Source organism: Balaenoptera ricei, chromosome 16, assembly GCF_028023285.1.
Source record: "Balaenoptera ricei isolate mBalRic1 chromosome 16, mBalRic1.hap2, whole genome shotgun sequence".
In the NCBI taxonomy this organism is placed as follows: Eukaryota; Metazoa; Chordata; class Mammalia; order Artiodactyla; family Balaenopteridae; genus Balaenoptera; species Balaenoptera ricei.
Window position 1 is genome coordinate 38,877,958 of NC_082654.1, and position 22,493 is coordinate 38,900,450.

Genomic DNA, 22,493 nt, shown 5'->3' on the forward strand with positions numbered 1-22,493 from the left:
AAAATTTAACTGTGGATACTTGGAAAGTTGAGAATAAGAACTTAGACAAGAGCAGAGAGGTAATACCCTCAAAACTTAAAAAATCTAGAATTCAAATCTTTCTAATTTCTATACCTTATTTCAAATAATTTCAGATATATATAAAATCTGAATTCATTAAAGACAGTTGTGAGAATAAACACTGTCTTATTTTTTAAGTCTTTCCTTTCCTCAAAGAATTCCTATGAGATAGTTCTAAATAAGCTTCCAATGCGCAAAATTTTTAAAATTATTTTTGTCAAAATAATATATAAACATATATATTCCAAAAGATATAAAAAGTTTGTAATAAAAAATTACTTGAGGGAAGATGGCAAAATAGGAAGCACTAGGAATGCATCTCCCCACCTAGACAAAAATTGTACTGGCATAATCTGTCTGATGTAACTATTTTGGAACTCTGGAGTCTATTCAAAAGCTTGCAGCTTCCAGGAGAAGGTCTGGACAGTAAATCACAATTAATTTCAATTTCAACTCTTGGTGTGGTAGCAGCTATCCACCCCTCATCCCCTCCCAGCAGGCAGCCATGGATGTATTCCTAGAGTAGCCTGATGGAGCTTGTGGGACTTGTCCTCCAAATATCAGAGATCTGTGTCTTGATCCTTGACTGCTGCTTCTGATTACGATTATGGACGTGCAGACACAGAAGCAGGCTGCCATTGCTGCAATCCCCAACAACTGAAATGGCTTCCAGGGGATTTAGAGATCCAGAGCCTATTTTTTTTTCCCTTTTCTTCTTTTGGGAGCCAGACATTTAAGAAGTATGACATCCATGAAAAGGATGAACACTAAGTCTTTCTGTGTGAACATTAGTCTTCAACTCCTTTGGGTAAACAGCCAAAGGGGTGCATTGCTTGATTGTATGGAGTAGGTGTGGTTTTGTAAGAAACCACCAACTGTCTTCCCAAAGTAGTTGTACACAGTGTGCTGTGGAGTTTTCATATACTGCCATATTGAATAGGAAGAGAGTTTTTGTATGCTACATACTGGATAATTCTACCTATGATAAATTCTGGAAAAGTCAAACAGAAGTTTTACAGTGGAGACTGTAAAAACATCAGTGGTTGCCAGAGGCTGGGGAGAAAGAGGGATGAATAGGCAAAGCACAGACCACTTTTAGGGCAGTAAAGCTACCCTGTATGATACTATAATAGTGGATATATATTTATAATGATAAATTTGTCCATACCCACAGACTGTACAATATCAAGAGGAAGCCCTAATGTAAACTATGGACTTCGCATGATAAAGATGTGTCAATGTAGGTTCATCAATTTTAACAAATGTGTACCCCTCTCGTTGGGGACATCGATAACGAGGAAGCTATGCATGAATAGCAGGGGGTATATGGGAAATCTCTGTACCTTCTGCTCAATATAGCTGCGAATGTAATATGGCTCTAAAAAATAAAGTCTATTAAAAAAAAAAACAACAACACTCCACAGCTAATATGATATGCTATGGTAAAAGACAAAGTTTTTCCTCTAAAGTAAATAACAAGGCAGGAGGCCTGTTTTTGCCACTTCCATTCAAACATAGTACTGAATGTTCAAGCCAGAGTAATTAGGCAAGAAGAAGAAAAAAAGGCATCCAAATTAGAAAGAAAGAAGTAAAATTATGTTTGCAGATGACATGATCTTATATATAGAAAACTTTTTAAGATGCCACAAAAAAAATTGTTAGAATAAACAAATTCAGCAAAGTAGCAGCATACAAAATTAATATGCAAAAATCAGTTGCATTTTTATACAATAACAATGAACAATCCAAAAAGGAAAATTAAGAAAACAATTCTATTTACGATAGCATCAAAAAGAATAAAATATCTAGGAATTATCTTAAGCAAGGAGGTGAAATACTTGTACACAAAAAGCTACAAAACACTGTTGAAAAAAAATTAAAGAAGACCTAAATATACAGAAAGATATCGCATGTTCCTGGATTAGAAGATTTGATATCGTTAAGATTTCAATACCATACTATGCAATCTATAGATTAATGCAATTCCTATCAAAATCTCAACAACTATTTTCTTTTGCATGAATAGAAAATTCCATCCTAAAATTCATATGGACTCTCACAGGACCCTAAATGGCCAAAACAACCTTGAAATAGAAGAACAACGTTGTAGGACTCACAATTCCTATTTCAAAATCTACTTTGTATAAAGCTACAATGTATGGTACTGGCATAAAGACAGACATACACCAATGGAATAGAATAGAGAGCTCAGAAATAAAACCTTGTATATATGGTCAAATGATTTTTGACTAGTGTGCCAAAATTATTCAATAGAGAAAGGAGAGTCTTTTCAATAAATGGTGTTGGGAAAAGTGGATATCCACTTGCCAAAGCATTAAGTTGGACTTTTATCTTACATCATATACAAAAATTAACTCAAAATTGATCAAAGACCTAAATTAAAGACCTAAAACTATAAAACTCTTAAAAGGAAAGACAGGGGAAAAGCTCATGATATTGGATTTAGCCATGATTTCTTGGATGCAACACCAAAGACACAGGCAACAAAAAATAGATACACTGAACTGCATCAAAATTTGAAACTTTATGTATCACAGGACAAAAGCAACATAGTAAAAAAACAACCCATAGGATGGAAGAAAATATTTGCAAATCACATATCTAATAAAGGATTAATATCCAGAATATATAAAACTCAACAACAAAAAAACAAACCATCCAATTCATAAACAGGCAAAGGACTTAAGTAGATATATCTCCAAAGAAGATATACAAATGGTCAATAAGCACGTGAAAAGATGTTCAACATCATTTATCATTCAGGAAATGCAAATCAAAACCACAATGAGATACCACTTTACACCCATTAGGATGGCTATCATCCAGAAAAACCAACCAAACAAACAAAAAAAACCCAGAAAGCCCAGAAAATATCAGTGTTGGCAACGAGGATGTGGAGAAATTGGAACATCTGTACATTGCTGGTAGGAATGTAAAATGATACAGCCACAGTAGGAAACAATATGATAGTTCCTCGAAAAAGTAAGCATGGAATGACCATTTGACCCAGCAATTCCACTTCTGGGTGTACAGCTAAACAAATTCAAAGCAGAGACTTGAACACGTACTGGTACACCCATGTTCATACCAACATTATCTACAATAGTCAAAAGGTGGAAGCAACCCAAGTGTCCATCAACAGATGAATGGATAAACAGATTGTGGTATATACATACAATGACACATACCACAATATGGGTTAACCTTAAAGACATTACACTAAGTGAAATGAGTCACAAAAAGATAAATATTAAATGACTCCACTTATGTAAGGTACCTAGAATGGTCAAACATATAGAAACAGAAAATAGAACAGTGGTTTCCAGGGGCTGGGAGTAGGGGGAATGGGGAGTTACTGTCTAAAGAGTACAACATTTCAGTATGGAATGATAAAATAGTTTTAGAGATGGATAGTGGTGATAGTTGCACAAGGATGTGAATATACTTAATGTTACTGAAACTGTACACTTAAAAATGGTTAAAATGAAGTTACCTTATATATATTATACCACAATAAAAAAAACTTACTCATCTCCATCTCTTTTCATCCTCAAACCCATATTTTCCCCCCCAAAGCAACTACCCTAAAGTACTGGAATTCCTTTTCCTGGTATTTAATTCAGCATTTCTATATAATATACATAATAATGCTTCTTGTAGATTTATCAATTACCTACATATTTTCTGCCATGTTAGAGGAGGCTTACAAAACCAGTAGTACCCCCAACACAAATATTTCACTTCTCTTAATCCCCTTCAAATGGCAACATCACAATTTTGGGTTAAATAAACCAACAGATATTAAATTTAAATTGCTTCCTGTTTCTAACTCACCTAATTTCCTAAGAATCTATTATATTTTCTCCCAAATATTTCAATATCCACCTATAATTTATTTCCCTGAAGCCCTCTGTCCTACTGCTCTAATCACTACTGGTTGCTCTTCAGCTTTGTGGCACCGTTGTCACCCTGGGACTTTCCTTTGTTGTTTCTGAGTTGTATTCCCTGTTTATCGAAGCCCTTTTCTTTTCTTTCATGGTTTATTTCCCTGTTTTGCTAGGGCACATCTTCTAGTAATCTCTTAAGATATGTTACAAGGACAAATTTTTTTTTAGTCCTTGAGTGTCTTTTTTTTCCTACTCTCTTGCACTTGATTGATGGTTTGGCTAGATACGGAATTCTAGGCTGACTGCAGAACATTTGAAGTGCTGTTCCTCCATCTTCTATCTTTAATTCTACTGCTGAGAAGTTAGATGCCACTGATATTCCTAATCCTTTCTAAATGATCCTGAAATCTTTTGAGAAATTCTCATTATTCTTGGTATTTTTAATTTCAAAATAATTTGCCTGGTATTGGCCTGTTTTCATTTATTGTGCTTGGCACTATATAGGTCTTTTCAATCTGGAGACTCAAATCCTAAAGAAATGTCTGGTATAATACCAGAAACGATTTTCTTTGATGATTTCCCACACTGTGTGGGGACCAACACTGTATTAGGCCAAACAAAGGAAATCAACAAGCTAGATGAGCCCAAGAGTTTCCAGTTTTTGCCCTCTGATATACAGGATTCTATGGTTATTAAGGAAATCAGTTTTGGAATCTGACAGACCTGGACTCAATCCTCAGCCTCAGTTCTTACCAGCTGTGGCACTTGGGGAAGTTAGCTTCTTTTAAACCATCTATGAAATGGGGATCGGATTACTGTAGCAATTTAATAAGATGACACATGTAAACTGCTTATACAACAGTAACACGTGTATACAATAAATGTAAATAAATGTTACCTATTATTAAAATATCAAAAATTGAATTGGTGCAGATAATTTAATCATTGTCAAATCCTTCATGGCTCCACTATTTGTAAAGAATAAGACTAACAAAAGAAATGGGAGGCAGCAAATGGGGACAGGGTTTTCTTCTGGAGTGATAAAAAATGTTTTGGAACTTGACAGAAGTGGTGGTTACAAAACATTGTGAGGGTACTAAATGTAAGTGAATTGTATACTTTAAAGTGGTTAATTTTATGTTATGGGATTTACACCTCAATAAAAAAAAGGAAGCAGGAAACAGAGAGGCAATATGAGGGAAGAAGTCGAAAGCTGTTGGAAAGGGAGAGGGAATTGATATCCTTTCCTCTAAATCATTTTGAAGCTTTCCTCTAAATAATCTCTTTTCAACTCTTTTTAACTGAATAACCAATAATGGTAATGTTGAGATGACAAACACCTCCTTTTTTATTGAAAATCAACATACAATTATGGTTGATTGAGAGATCAGCATGTGATTAAGAGAAGAATATTTGAAAATTTTCTTCGGGAAGAAAACGTATAAAACAGGAAAGGGGAAGATGGACTTTTGAATCTATAATACAGCTGCTTATATATGGGTAAAAAAGCTGATAGTATACCAGACAATGAATAAAGGCTTTTTTCAAAAATCACTATATATCAGGAGACTGAGCTCTAAGCATTTCCTCGTAATAAATACAGAAATCTTCCCACATCTAAAATCTTTCCAATAAAAGAGGAAGAAGTAAATTATTTCCTACTGACAAACTAGAGGAAAATATTGTTATATACATCTTTTTTCATTTTCAACATTTCCCAAATTGTGCTCCATGGAACACTATTAGCACTAGAGAGATGCTATTTACTATACTACAAAAGAAAAGAGAGAGAGAAGGGGGAAAGGAGGGAGAGGAAGAGAAATGGAAAGAAAAGAAAAAATAAGGAAAGCAACATATTAAAATTTCATTCTTGGGAGATTTACAATGAGTAATAGCACATTAAAGGTTCTGCAGTAAGAAAGCCAGTTCACCTCTATTAAACCTAAACTTTCCTGATTTATTAGGTACAGAACAGTTCTCAAGCTATGTCGGTTAAACATATGAAGCATCAATTTGTTAAAGATTGCCTAGATTTACACCAGATAACATGTAAATTAGATAACTTCAATATTAGCCTGAGGGATAAGATTAATACACACACATACACATACACACACACACACACACACACACACACACACAGGCAAAAGATTAATATACATATCAAAGAATAATCAATCACCTGAATAAAACATTGTTTCATATTACCAGCTGGTCACAGAGTTTAGTGGCAAGAAAAAAAGGGGAGAGAAGGCAGTATTAAGAAGAAAAAAAAATCTGGGAAGAGCTAGTTCTTCAACCTCCCTTCTATGAAATGACCCTGTCCTGCCCTGTCAATTCTGATCGCTTATTAAAGAAAACATTTGCAGTTAAGATAGTAAAAAATTTCAACTTGGATCACTTTTTCACCTCTCTCTTTTTATTTTTTACATTAAATTCCTGATCCCAGGAGGCAACCTCAAAAGGAGAAGTTAAATATTTGTCACAGAAGTATTACTTTGAGTACCTCAAGTATAAAATCTCACGTTGCTATAATAAACCATATCCCTAAACGGTTAAATAATTTAAGCATGAAGATATTTGTAATTTGATTTTATTTTACTCAAAGCAATGACGTACAGCAACAACCAAGTCTGAATTCTGTACAATATTTCCTGCTTGGGGGGAAAATCATAGGAAAAATATGGAATTAGAGAAGAAAAGGTAATTTTAAATATTCTTTAGACATCCCAATGTCTAAATCCCAATGTTTTCTTTTTGTTAACAGGAAAGATATAAGAAAATAAAGACATTTTTCACTGAGATGTTATCATCTTTGAACCAAAAAGGAATCATTACTGATTAGTACTAGTGTCTCCAATGTAGTGTAAGCCATTCAAGGAAATCAATTATTTAGCTACTAGAGACAGTCATTTCCATGGAGAGGTTAATCCTAACACACAATCTACTTAGGAATTATTTATTTTCATTTTACTTCATAGGAAAAACTACATCTTCCTTCCTGGCCACTGTTCATCCTTTCTCATAAACTAAGGGGGGCAGGTAACTGAGGCCAACAAAGCCTTACTGGCCATTTATCCACCAATCCAAAAGAAACAAACAAAAACAAAACAAGCACAGCATAGCTATTATATTCAGTTGATAATTTTTCATTTTTATGTGCTATTACCATTATCACTGGGGTGACAAGATCAGTTGGCTAAAGTACCCACTGGCTAAATAACAATCCATACACATAAAACTTTTTTCAAGAGTGACATTTGAAAAAGTCAAAAGCTAGATAAAATAAACTTTAAAGAAGATAGAATAAACTTCAACCTTTGTTCCTGATTACAAGCTAAATGTGTGAATCTTAATTCAGAGGCATAAAGGCAGAGGTTATGAAGTCAGATGACAGATCAAAATACTTCCCAGCACAGTAGTTGCTTGATGACGTTATTACAACCTAAGATCCGATAATCATATGTATAGAACCAGAAACTGGACTTTATCAGTAACCTGAAACATGATCAATCAGTCTCAGTAAATTCAGTCAAAAGAGACTAATTCACATTCAGAAGAGAACAATGTAAAAATTAGCACACCAGATTAATGTATCACAAGGATATCCTTACAGAGATCAGAAAACGTGTCCTCTGCTCAGAGTACTCATACTCTTTTTCAGTATTAAGTATTAATCTGACTTGGTTGAATACAGAATTATAGTAATGTGAAGTAGACAGACTTCAGAGATGTTTCATCTAGGCCATAAAGAGGCCTGATAAACATTCCTGCACCATAGCAGCAAACACGTTTGATGACTGCACTGCTCATTTCCCAGATTCCCCATCTCTTGAGTCAAACTTTACTTCTCTTTTTCTTTTTTCTATCATTCACTGCATTTTCTGTAGATGGGTATTATCACTGACTAAGCCATATCAAGCTGTTGCTCCCATGGATCTGCGATATTAAACATTCTTCCACTGTGTCCTGCCCGACTATGAGAAGGCAAATTCATTTCCTATTTTCAAGTTCTTAAATAGTTCCTCTGACAGCCTCATGTACCATCTATAACCGTAACAGAAACTACAAAGAACTCTGGGAGTTTTTTGTAGATACTGAAATTTAATTCTGAACACAACATTACAAAAATCCAATTGGATACAACTCAATACTGCAAAAATGTAAATATACTCTGGCTCAAAGCAACTTGCTAAAAATTAACCACTTAGTAAAACAACTATGGTTAGCTCATGTAAGAGTACAGATAGTCTTATATACTAAGACAACTATTTAAAAAGGATTCTACATCTGCAAAAAGCTTTACAAAGTGTTTTCCTGCGCATTATAACATTTAATTCTCATAACCACCAAATATTTAAATTGAAAGTCTCCAAAAAAGATACTTCTGAGAGTACAGGGAATAATCCAAAATTTTAACTTTTAAAAGCCAATTAAAGTTCCTACTGACATTTTACAGTTAATTTATTTATACACATATTTTTTGCTCTGAAATTAGAAAACATATTGACTATTTACACAGCAGACAAAAATTCCTTCTCTCATAAAATATATTATGTACTCTTAGGTCATAAATGTATTTAAAATTATTTAAATGAGCCTTGAGAACTACTGTTCAGAACTGAATGATAATTACACTTAGAAAATTATGCAAAATTGTAAAGCAAACACTTAGGCTTTGGTATGCCCAGCAACTCCTTTCTAGATCCCCTGTACCAAATACTTCTTCAATTCCTTGGTACACTTATGCCCCATTATAAACTGCTCTATGTAAAATTACATGGTACCAGGTACCTACACCTTAGCATAAATAAATTTAAGTGAATAAATCCACTCAAGATTTTAAGGATAATACCCAATTGTGAAATAAAAGACAAAAATCATACTGTAATGGAATCCAGACATTAAACTGGTGAGGGGCATTTTATGGAGTCCATGAAATCATATCACATACACCTGATTATGTAAAAGGTCAGTTCTTATCAAATGAGTTTTATCGCATTGAGGCCGAGTAGGTACGTGAAGCAAGAAAAAAGCAGTTATAGGTCACCAACATAATAAAAATAAAGTTTACATCACAAGGTACATCTTTTTCTGTGGTTTAGAAATCTTTTCTAAATGAAAATACAACACGAATATACATCAATATTTGAAACAGAAAATTAAAGAGTTCTTACCTTACTACATCATCAATATTGTTCCTGTATACGCCTTCAAGTCTTTCTGCAGGAAACCCCATAGCAATAATGTTTGGATAAATATCTGAGTACTTAAGTTAAGGAAATATGCAACAATGTAAATTACATGTACACATTTTAAAACATTAGCTGATTGAAATACACAACAATGCAAACTACATGTACATGTTTTAAAACATTAGCTGATTATAAAAAGAAGCTTTCCCCACTACAAGCTATGCTAATAAAAGATTGTCAAATGTATTTACTTATAAGCCACCATGTGTAATTAAGAAATACAGGCAAATACATTGACCCCAAAAAAGATCCTCAAAACAATTATACGACAAAACAATTTTTAAATCCTTCTACTCAGTACATTTAGAATGCACCTAAGGTAAAAGATAACTTCCATATTTACAGTCCTAAAGTATCGGGACAAAACCCAACTCAAAATAAAAACAAAACAAAAAACAGCTGTACAACTTCTCATTTTTCATGGTTGTAAAAGGTACTACAGTATAGAGAAAAGTAGATACAATTAAGAGTTAGAAAGCCAGATTTAAGAACTGGCTATGCCTCTAAACAGTTGTATAAATTGGACAACTCAACCTTTCCTATTCTACACAATAGGCTGAGAAGACCACTATGATCTCTTCTAGCCCTTGGTATTTATGACTTGATAATGTTGAACTGAGGTAGAAACTTATTCTCATTTCCAAACAAGGTAATCAATATTTAGCATGCCCATTCTATTAACTTATGTTATATACTACAGTTGCATAAAACAAACTTCTACCTCAAAAATTTGTATCAGATTAACCATAAAAAAACACCAATAATCTACATTTCTATGCATTTTGTCCATCATACTAGCTCTCATTTCTTGAGCTCTATCAATCCTCTCTAATCTCATGATTTTCTGACACAGAAACCAGCCAAGCTAATCTGCCTTAAGCCACTCAAGACCATCTCTAAAGCTCTATGCCCACCTATTTGGACCCATTCATCTTCCAAATACAATTCAAAATTCACCAAATCCAGTGCCCTTTTAAAGATCTTTTTTCTTTATTTCTGCTGCATTCACACTACTGAGCTTATTTCAGTATTATTTTCAATCTAAAAATAACTATTAAATTACTAAAAGCTTTCATTTTGATATATCATTATAATTTAAGAAAAGATTATATTATTATATGTTCTACCTTTATGATTACTAGTACTGCTTGGACAGATCTACAGAATATTTTAAGAAAAAAATGTGCATAACAGAGTATATAGTATGTTACCTTTTGTATAAAAGGAATATTTTATAAAAGAAATAATTATTTACACATATTTTTGTTTGAATTTGAACCCTCCAACACACACACACACACACACACACTGATAACTGAGAAACTAACAAAAATGGCTGCTTCATAGAGAAGGGGAGGGGAAAGAGGGAAGCACACATTGAAACAAATAAATCTGATTAAATATCAAATTGGTAACCAGGAGAAAGGATTTATTTCAAGGGTTATTTGGACACTAATTTTACTGTACTTCTGGGCAGGAAGTATTCTAAGAAGGAAGAGAGCTACAAAGAAATTTTAAACTTCTTCCAATAGTTTATTTCTAATAATATCAGTATTGATATCTTCAAATTTTTTCCTTATATTATAGGAAAAAAACAATGAAGTTATGTTAATGACTTGAAGATTCATGATTGTTACTGTAAGAGAAAAGAGATACCATTATAAAATCAAGAACTCAAGTAATAACTGAAAATATTAATGTGAACTCATGTTTGTAGAACTCTATATCGTTTAGGTCTTTTCAAAAAAATGGCCTAAAAGTATGTCACCTTAGCAGTAGTAAACACTTCTAGAACCCGATTTCATCCCTAATATCATAATACACGAAAAGGTACCAACTCCTTGGAAAACTGGTTGATGTCAGATCTGGGGCAGGGAAGGTACAAGGTAAGCCTGGGATATCTTTCTGTGCCAAAAAGCAGGAAGGCATACAGAGATTAGTGGTCTATATCAAACAGACATAGAAGCTAGCATGAAGGATATCACAATGGCTAAATGTGTGACAAACTGAGTATCAAAGAAAAAATTTAAATGGTAGTAAATTAAAGAATCCTGAATAAAATGAAAATCCGTGAGTCTATAAAGATACTCAAAACAGAAAAAGTTAGAGCAACTAAACAAAAAATTATTTTCATTTATAACTTTTGATAAAAGTGGCTATTGGAATAGTTCTTTACTTTGAAATTGGTGAAGGGGGAGATTAAGGATTTATCCTACTTTTCCTGTAGGAACTCTATTTCAGGGCAAGCAAATAACTCCATTTCATAAAGCAAACGCAACAGAAAACACCAGTTAATAAACATAAAAAGACAGAATTAGAAAAATCAAACTTTGCAAGCCCTAATAAAAGTATTGATTTAGGCAAGGATCAACAAATGGTGCTAAACCAATAGGTGAGTGGATAATGAGGACCTGAACTTTCGTACAGAGCCAAAGTAACACCACACAAAGTATCTTCTAATGTAAGAAGACAAATATAACTTAATAATGGGCAGAAAAGACTGTCATCACCCAATTTCAGTGGTCAATCTCAGCATTACCAAGAAAGTTAAGTAGAGATCACATAACTTTTGATGTGCTGCAATATGAAGAACACAGCATCATCTATGATAGCCAAATCATCTTCAACCTGCGAATCCACCAAGCACTTAGAGATATAAATTTTAACTTACAGACACTATATGAGATAGAACAAGCTAAATGACATTATGAGCATAAACTGGACAAATTCAAAAGGTCTGCAGGACATGATGCAGTCTCTTTCAAATTATCTTTTTAAAAAGTCAAATATCATTGTAAAAGGTGAGGAGGGGAGGGATGGGTAGCTATCCTTGATTTAGAAAGACATAAGGGTTCTAACAGTCAGGTTCACTGGTACAATCCTGTTCTGGTTACTGTTTTAGACAAACCAGCCATTAAGGACATTTTTAGAAATTTTAATATGATCCGAGGATTGGCTGAGATGAAAATTTACAGAAATGGAATAGTAGACATTATTGACTGAAAAAAAGGTTTCAAGAGAGAAGGTACAGTGTGACACCATTTTGATAAAAGAAAACATATACAGTATACCTGTATACTTAATTAAATTAAAATATGTAGACAAAAAGATTACAAACTAAAGTACTAAAAGTAATAATCTCTAGATGGTAGGAGTATATATTTTTTCTCATTTTTGCTTGTTTTGTGTTCTCTATTTTTGGTATGATGCACCTGTACTATTTCTATAACGGGTTTTAAAAATTGTTTGCTTTATAATTACCTCCAAATCTATTTACTAAGTGTCTTGACAAAATATTGTCTTGCCCTATATGACTTAACAATCAGCTTTGTATGTAGTTTTTTTAAATGCTGAATTTCTTTAAAAAAAAAAGTATAATAATAAAAGTATCTAAGACTTAAATAGCTTTTACTATGGGCCAGGAACAATTTTTGTCACTTTAAGAATACATAAATTCACCCTCAACCTCAAAGGGTTCTTCTACTATAAAGACTCCCAAAGAAAACCGTTAGGATTAACATTTTTAACATCATGAATATTAGCTGTCATCTATTATTCTCACATAAGAAAGTAGCGCCACTTAAAAATGTAGCTCTTATTCAATTATCAAAATGTTTTAGCATATTGTATCCACTCACACACACACACACACACAAAAACCGGAACAGAGGCTCAAATCAAGCCTAAAGCAGTACAATTCCTGAAAATGAATCATCTTTACTTTTTAACTCTGTCTTATAGAGTAGAAACATAAGAAAATGGGAAATAACAGTCAGAAAAAAATGAGGCAGCAGTAGGGAACCCAAAGCAGTGGCAGCTACCACATATCTGGAATTCCTACCTAAAAAATTATAAATACATTTTAGTAAAAAATATAAATTGAAATAATGCCAAGTTTTTCTGAGCAATGCAACAGAAAATTTTTTATGTAAAAAAAATTTTATTACTACTAACTTACCTAACCATTAATTTCTGTGAGAATGCTAGTAAGATTCTAGCCTTATAGAAAAGCAAAGAAGTGGGGGGAGGGATAAATTAGGAATTTGGGATTAACAGATACACACTACTATATATAAAATAGATAAACAACAAGGACCTACTGCACAGCACAGGGAATCATATTCAATACCTTGAATAACCTATAATGGAAAAGAATATATATATTCTTATAATCATATATATATAAAACCAAATCACTCTGCTGTACTCCTGAAACGCTATAAACCAACTATACTTCAATAAATTAAAAAAGAAAGAAAGAAAGAAAGAAAAGCATAGAAATATAAAGCCCCTTGAAATGCAGTCATTTTAACAAGGACTAAACTCAAATTTATCCTTGTACTATGAATACTAACTAATAAAGTAAATAAGGTTGCAAAGGGCTTGGTTAACTTACTTAAGAAAACTACTTATCAGTAACTACACATAACTGGGGATGTTATATACTCATTAAAGTAAATTCAGTCAGCCCCCTCCTTTATTTACTTAATTAGGAGGAGGCCGACTGAATTTACAGAATTCCAAAACTGATGTCAGCAACTAATAATAATGTCCAAACACATTTTGAACATTCAAAAACACATTGAACATTGTGCAAGGGGCACTGAGAACGTAAGACTAAGTAAGCAAAGATTACAGCACTCTAGGAGTTCCTATTCTATCAGGGAAGACAGACACACAGACATACAACTATGCCAAAGGCCCCATTATATATACATAAGATCAAGATATTTTAAGAGCTAGAGAAAGAGGGATTAATTCTGTAGAGGCAGAGATACAGCTTCACAAAGTAGGTAGTATGTTAGATAATCCTTAAGAAATAGGTCATACACCAGTAAACAGAAGAAGAAATAAGAACAATTACAACATTTCAGAGGGTAGAGCAGATACATGGAAATACATAAAATATTCAGAAAAAGCGAGCAGTCCAGTATAGCTCACACACAAATCTTTATGGAGAAGGTGGCAGGACTGACAGAAGATTAGGTCTGGTTTTAAGGATGCTGTGACAGGAAGTTCAATTCAATCAGACAGATAAGGAGTCAAAGGCCAGGATCAACATGCGAGTTTCTTGCAGAGCAACAATCCAATCTTTCCTTTAAACAGAATCTAGGAATTTAGCCTTCTTAAGGTTTCATTTTTCGTCAGACTCCCAACTTCCTTATTCATACAGTTTGAGATTTTACCCAACACTTTGGCATCCATCATAAATTAGAAAAACAGGGCTTCCCTGGTGGCGCAGTGGTTGAGAATCTGCCTGCCAATGCAGGGGACACGGGTTCAAGCCCTGGTCTGGGAAGATCCCACGTGCCGCGGAGCAACTGGGCCCGTGAGCCACAATTACTGAGCCTGCGCGTCTGGAGCCTGTGCTCCACAACAAGAGAGGCCGCGATGGTGAGAGGCCCGCGCACCGCGATGAAGAGTGGTCCCCACTTGCCGCAACTAGAGAAAGCCCTCGCACAGAAACGAAGACTCAACACAGTCATAAATAAATATATAAATAAATAAAAGAACGTGAATTTCTTTTAAAAATAAATAAATAAGTAAATAAATAAATAAGTAAATTAGAAAAACAGAGAACACGTCCCAGACAGTACACCAAATACATTCTCATTTAATCCTAACAATCCTATGAAGTAACATTACCCCTTCACAGATGATGAAATTGAGGGTCAAAAAGATTGGTCCCAAAGCCAGCAAGTAGTTAGTTACAATTCAAACCCATTATGTATGTAACTCTAAAGCCCAAGCTTTTTGTACCATTCTGCCTCGAAAGATTAAGATTTTCTATACTTCCAAATCAATAATAAAAATATAAAATTTTCAAAGGAAGCAGATTCAAATGAAAGTAATTTACTAATCACATATTAAAACTAAAAAACTTCTAAAAGACAATACAAAAATCTACCGGTATTTCCAAAACTGATGTCAGCAACTTATGAATGCTCAATTTTGAGGTAAACATTTCTCATGCCAAGAATTATGTCAATAAATAAAACCTTTCTAACGTATGACTTTTTTGCTTCCCATTAAAAATTTTATGACATACTTTTTTAGACAATTTAAACCAAATAGGAATAACTGGGGGGGGGGGGGGGGAGAAATATATATATATATATACACACATATATAGATATATATATATATACACACACATATATATATATATAACTTCTAATACAGAATAGACTTAACTTGCACTTACTGGATATTATTTTGAATAATAAGTAGAGTGGGCTAATAAAAGTACCTATCATATAGGGTTGTTATAAAGATTAAATGATTTAATATATGAACAATGCCTAGAACACAGTGATGTCTATGAACTGAACAAATGGTATAACCCTAGATCTTAAGAGCCCACCGCTATTTGGTTGGTTTTCAATGACAATGACTTGTTGAATAACCTAACCCTTCTAAAGAACATCAAAACCCAACAGAATCTTTAACTCTTTAAAATCTTTACTATATCAATTTGCCTTTCTATTTAACTTAAGAACATATGTAAAATATAACTCCAAAAGGAAAAAAAAGCCTCTTTCCCCACAACAGTGGCTCCTGCACATGCAATAAGGAGAGAGTAAGAAATGCATACATGGTACTATCTTGCCTAGGTCGGATGCCACCATAGCTACAGGAGATCTGATATACACTGGACAGTCTTTCCCCACTCCCCCTCCTTCAAGTAAACATGTTAAAATGTGTTTTGTTTTCCTTTAATTGAGGTATAATTTACATACAATTAAATACACAGATCTTAAGTGACTGGTTTATGAGTTCTGATAATTATATACAGTATATCATGTTTGACTCAAGCGCTACAACAATCCCTTCTCACACCACAGAACACTGTCCCAAAGAAAATAATGAATAAATAATAGTTAAGTTTTAAAATCTGTGCACAGAAGTTGACTCAACCCATAATATAAATGACCTATTATAAAATAATGTGGCTAGTATGAGTTAAATAATTTTTTATTGGCTGTTCTAAGCATCCAAGCATAACATAAAACACTAAAAACATGTTCCAAGTTACCTCTAATTAACAAAACATCTTTCAAAAAACTTGTGACTTGAGATCTCATGAGTCTACCTTACCTCAGAAATTTATTTGAGCCTAAATTAATGGGGTTTAAACTATAAATTTACCTTGAATTTTCAAATAGAGGATAACAACCAAAAATAGCTCCCTAAGATACTTTGTTTTACTACTTTCCATTCTATTGCACATTTTATTAAAATGACAAGGGAGGGAAAAAATAGCTCCTTAAGCTTTATTTTATAATGTGTTCCTGACACAGACTGAATCTTATTTTAAATATGATAATTACTGGGGGCTTCCCTGATGGCGCAGTGGTTAAGAATCTGCCTGCCAATGCAAGGGACACGGGTTCGAGCCCTGGCCCGGGCAGATCCCACATGCCGCGGCGCAACTAAGCCCGTGCGTCACAACTACTGAGCCTGAGCTCTAGAGCCCACAAGCCACAACTACTGAGCCCACGTGCCACAACTACTGAAGCCTGCGCGCCTAGAGCCCGTGCTCCGCAACAAGAGAAGCCACGACAATGAGAAGCCCACTCACCACAACTAGAGAAAGCCCACGCACAGCAACAAAGACCCAACACAGCCAAAAATTAATTAATTAATTAAAAATAAATATAATTACTAACAGTAAAGCAGTTCTGAAAAGTTTCTCTGTAGTACTCTGTATAGTATATAGATATACTTATCCCTTAACTTATAAACTGAAGTGCAGTGCTCGTATACAAACCAATAACTTATTTTTCCTGCCATAATTATTTTAAGGAAAATTATTTCCACAGACCACATAAAAGCTATTTTTAGAATTCTAGTTAACTGAAAGTCATACAATGTGAAGCTATAGCATACGTGGAACACGACAGGTCAAATAAAAAGTGACATACAGATTTTAGAGAGGTAGTGATCAAAAAGTTTCAAAAGCAAATCTCAAGTTGTCTGGCTCACAAGAGGAACACTGAGCTAAACTGGCAGCAGGAGTAAAGGAATAAAGTCAGACTAACAAGAGAAGACAACAAGAATCAAAAGCACGTTAGCAAATACCAGGAGGTCACAATTTAATTTCATTTTTGAGGAATTTCTGGAGCTTTTTCCTTGATTTCTGTCAGTGCTTTCAACTCACAGACACTTAAGGCTCAGGTGAGAGGAAAAGAAATTCAGCCACTGATTCATTAGCTACATCAGCTTTACATTTCTTTCAACAAATTTTAACAGGTTTAAATTTAACAAAGACTTTCCAAGTATGTCACAGTTAATCCACGTTATCAACTTTTATAATCAAATTATGTTTTAAATACCACCCGTGCTCATAGACTTCTATGACTTTCTCATTTAATAAAAGATTTTATATTTCTTAACTAGATTTTATTTTTCCCTAATAAGTGTGTTAAATGTTTGGATCTGGTTTCTGATGATTCTATTGGGAGGAAAGCAGAAATAGGAGTTCCTTGAATTCCCCAGTTGATAAAGTGTTAACTGTTCAGTATTTAAGAACATCTGCCCTAATATACATCATATAATCATCCCTGTACAGACCAAATTAATGCAGCCTAAAATTTTATTTTCTAAAGTGAAAAGGGTACATAGATACAAAAGCATGAACTACAGAAATATTAAGAGAAAGAATGCTCAAAAAGATGGGAATTTTAAGAATACAGAAGAAATGTCCAGGAACAACACAGGACACAGGAACTCTGAAATATTTACTAGATGACAGGTCCTGTTCTAAGTACTTAATGCATACTGTCATTTAATATAGAAAACCAGAATTCCATTCTTAGCTTTGCAACTTAAAAGCTTAGGCTTCAGATTAAGTTAATCTCTGAGCCTCAAATATTTTTGTTTTTCTGTAAAATAATAACACTTGCTGTAACTTCTTCACCGGTTGTTTCAAAGATTAAATGCGATATCGGAAATATCTTTAAATCTGTAAAACTGCAAAGGGGTCTACAATTGTAAATAAGGGGTTGTTATTATTTGAGGTTGCATAAGTTAGAAATGTCCTGTTATTTTTTAGTTTAAATGTCTCATTACAAGGCAACTCAAGACAGTTTTCATAAACAAATTATAAAAGGAATTCCAATATATTAACTTAAATTCACTTTAGCATAAATTTTAGGTTCCTTTTAACACTTTTTAATTATCTGCTAGCAGTGCCAAACCAGAAAGGAAAACTGACTGCCAAATAACTGAGGAACTCTACTAAAGTTTTCTACTTCTCCAAGCAATTTGAACCTCACAACTTTCTTTGATGTTTTTATATTATACCAACTCTTCTTGACTGAAAAGTTTACACAAGTTTATATCTCACTTTCTAAATGAAAAATTACATTCTTCAAAGGTAATATCAAGAATTGCTAGTAATTCTTCCACTTAGAAGCAATACTATAAACTGGTTCGTTTGGCAAGAAATCTGCAATCATGTTACTTCCCTGGTGGCGCAGTGGTTAAGAATCCGCCTGCCAGTGCAGGGGACACGGGTTCCAGCCCTGATCCGGGAAGACCCCACATGCCGCAGAGCAACTAAGCCCGTGCGCCACAACTACTGAGCCTGCGACCTAGAGCCCGCGAGCCACAACTACTGAGCCCGTGTGCCACAACTACTGAAGCCCACGTGCCTAGAGCCCGTGTTCCGCAACAAGAAGCCACCTCAATGAGAAGCCCACGCACCGCAACGAAGAGTAGCCCCCACTCGCTGCAACTAGAGAAAGCCTGCGTGCAGCAACGAAGACCCAATGCAGCCAAAAAAATAAATTAAATAAATAAATAAAGGAATGAGCATCTTAAAAAAAAAAAAAAAGAAATCTGCAACCTACAGAGCCATGAAACTGCTGTATCTTTTATTCCAACAATCCCACTCTAACAATATAATCTAAAAAAACAAACCAAGGAAAAAAAAGTAAACTATACAAAGATATCTACATTAGTGCTGTTTCAGCAAACCATGATATTTAGCCTGATGAAATATTACCTATATAGCTTTTAAAATAAGTACCCATTGACAGATAAAAGTTTGTGATAAAAGAGAACACAGAACAGTATGAAAACACTGATTACAAGGATCTACTTATGTTCATATGTACATTAACAAACAGGGAAAGATAAGTTCCAGTGACAAATATCTGAAACAGAAGTAATTTTTTTCTATTAAATTGTTCAAATTTAAGAATCATTTTGAAAACATTTCAAGCTAGATATATTGATTCCACTGAGTCAAAAAAAAATCTTTTTAAAGGAATAATCAAGGCACTGAAATTTATTTAAATTTAATCAAATTAGAACCATGGAAAAATATCAAGTCACTGATAATGCAAGCAATAGTCTAAAATCCAAAGTACAATTTTTTAGTGTATTAGCTGAGGGATTATTAGTCCCCTCAACTAACTGAATCAATTTTTCTCTGGAGTAGTTGTTAATTATGAAATAATATATCCACAACTGTTCAAGCCTACATCTGTGAACCTCTAAAAATTTAAGTTGCCCAACTAACTGGTTTTAACGAGTATACCAAACAATTACCTTCTTCCTAGGTCTCTGGATGAATACGATAAGACTGATTTCCTGTTTCGGAACTCTGCTGCTGTTAAAATACACACACACACCCCCCTACAGTGCTGCTCCCACTAAAAAACATCTAAGATTGACTACCAATGACAAATCGAACAAATTATGGCTGTAACACATAACTTTCAAAAAGATTATCAGTTCAACAACATGCACTAGATATACTTATCCACATTATATACTCGAACCAAGCCAAATGTTAATTCTAATTAATTTTCTACCATAAAATCTTAATAAAGCATATTAAAGACTGTAAAAGTTAAAATTATATCAATCCATCATTACTCTGAAGTACATAAGAGGGTGTCTTTTATGCTCTAATATTCATATTCAATGTTAGATTTATAAATTACTTCTGTAATATCATTCTATTATAAAAGCCATTCTTTTATCATTTAATAGAAGTGACTACCTAAAACATTAGTTTTGGCTACTCTATAGCTATGCAAAAAAATAAAAGGCCATTAACTTTTACAGAAAAAAGACATTCAAAGAGTTAAAGGTACAAGATGCCAAGGGATTTGTCAGTAGTTTGACAACAAAGGCCTAGTAACGTTTAGTGCCAATTCACTCAATTATTAGCAAACTGCATTCTGGAAGGAACAAAAAGATTCCAAGATTTGTAAATGAATTGATCTTTTAGATACAATCATGAACAAATTTCCTAACATTCAAAAACTACCACACACACACAAGGTACTAAAAAAACAAAGTTCTAATACAAATGTGTCTCCAAGTGGATTTTCTTTTTCCTATTAATTAAGCCAAAACTGCAAGATTTTTAAATTTACTTCTAACAATCAAATTTACTTTTCAAAGAAAGTCCTGTTAATTTGAAACATTTTAAAGGAGAAAAGCTCCAAACAAGTGTGTACTGTTTCATTTTATATTTGACTTTAATATTATAAAATCAAATCTCTTTATTCCATATCTTTTTTTACTTTAATATTATAAAATCAAATCTCTTTATTCCATATCTTAAGTCAGAAAATCATCTGGAAATGACTTACTTTTTTCCCCAATTAGCAAAAAGTTTTGCCTAAGTGCAGTATTTTAATCTGGATAAGAACAATATAAACTAGAAATTCATACAGATTTTAAAATATGAAGTCACACATACTGGCATTCATTACTCTATTGGTAAGAATCATATTACTGATTTTATGATAAGTGCCTGTTCTAATACTACTGTATAATATGATTCATATTCCCACTGATGGTATTTAATCATTATATCAATTTATAACTGCTTGAATAAGTATATTATCCAAAAAATCTGAAATTACATATACTAAAATACTAGTCAAAATTCATCTTAAGATTTAATAATATGCAATTTTAGAATATACTAACAGCTATGAGAATAAGGTACATTGCTTGCTTTGAACTGATAACACAATTTTAGACAGCATGTTCCTCAAGGGATACCATTATTAGTATGAATCCAATATTGCAAATGGGGGAGAAGACACAATTACTGATCATGGTTAGCTGTGGAATCTTCGTATTCAAAGGAGAACACAGTAAAAATCTTGGAAACTAATTAGACTGAAACATTAAAGAAAAAACTAACTTAAGGTTACTAACTTTTTCAACCAGTAAATAAACTTTTAAAAACATAACGTTTAACATACAGAAAAACAAAAATACCAAGTTAGGAGGGACAGAAATGAAAAGAGGGGAAAGGAGCTCTTAACACCTCACACCGTTTAAATACTATTAAGTAAACAGAACAGGTGAAGACTTTTACGCTTTTAGTATTTGGATAAAAAAAATCTCACCTACACATGCACCACACTTCATGTAAGAGATATAATTTATGTACACACTATCTATCCAAAAAGATACACAAAGGCATCATTCTGTTCATGGCCTACAATTCAGGAATGAACAAAATCTATAAACTGATGATAGTAAAACAATCTACTTTCATCAGACATTAATTTGAAATTGGCAAGACGTTTCTTACACAGAAAATAGAAACCCCGGACACAAAGTTGAATTTGAAGACATAAATTCAAAATGGTATCTAAACTGAAATATTATATCTGATCATATTAATCACCTGGCATGATAACAAACTTCTCAATAAAAAACAATGTCAACATAATAAATAAAACAAAGTAGATTAAAATTAATCAGATCCTATTAAGCCCCATATGCAATTTTAAAGACTTCTATGCAACTCGGCAAGATTAAATTCTTGGGGGTGAAAAGAAATTAAGTTATAGAAACAACTACTGAAGTGGTTCAAAATGCAATAGCAAAATTTTAGGGGAAACTCATTTACTAGCATACAGACAAGAAGTGAGTTATGGGAGAAGAAAGAAGAGAACTTGAAACATATTTAAGCAAATCTTTAAGGAATACTTATTCAATCAGGTCCCTGATTAAGTTCTGTAATAATGAATTCCTATATATCAACTCTTAGGAAAACTACAGTTTAAAAATCTTGTATAACTACAGTATCAAAATCTTGTATAACTTAATACCTCAAGTTAAAACATGATGTTTCCACTTAAATATCCAAACAATCTTCTAAAAGTAAATGACTAAAAGCCAGACTTTCATTACATAATCTTTAGTTCCCAACTGCTATCTTTGTATTTTAGTAGAAAAGTATCAACACTGGCATAACCATTAAGTTTTATTTTTGCAAAAGCTTAAA

The 22,493-nt window shown here is 33.3% G+C and overlaps 1 protein-coding gene across 1 annotated transcript in view; it reads right to left on the reverse strand.

The window, feature by feature from the left end:
• The window catches only part of PTEN (phosphatase and tensin homolog), a gene marked incomplete at its 5' end in the record, with an annotated part of 87,513 nt that overhangs the window by 52,430 nt on the left and 12,590 nt on the right, over positions 1-22,493 (reverse strand). The window contains one exon of the mRNA XM_059899618.1: positions 9,146-9,230. Coding sequence (XP_059755601.1) covers positions 9,146-9,230 — 85 coding nt within the window. The remainder of the gene's footprint in view (positions 1-9,145; positions 9,231-22,493) is intronic.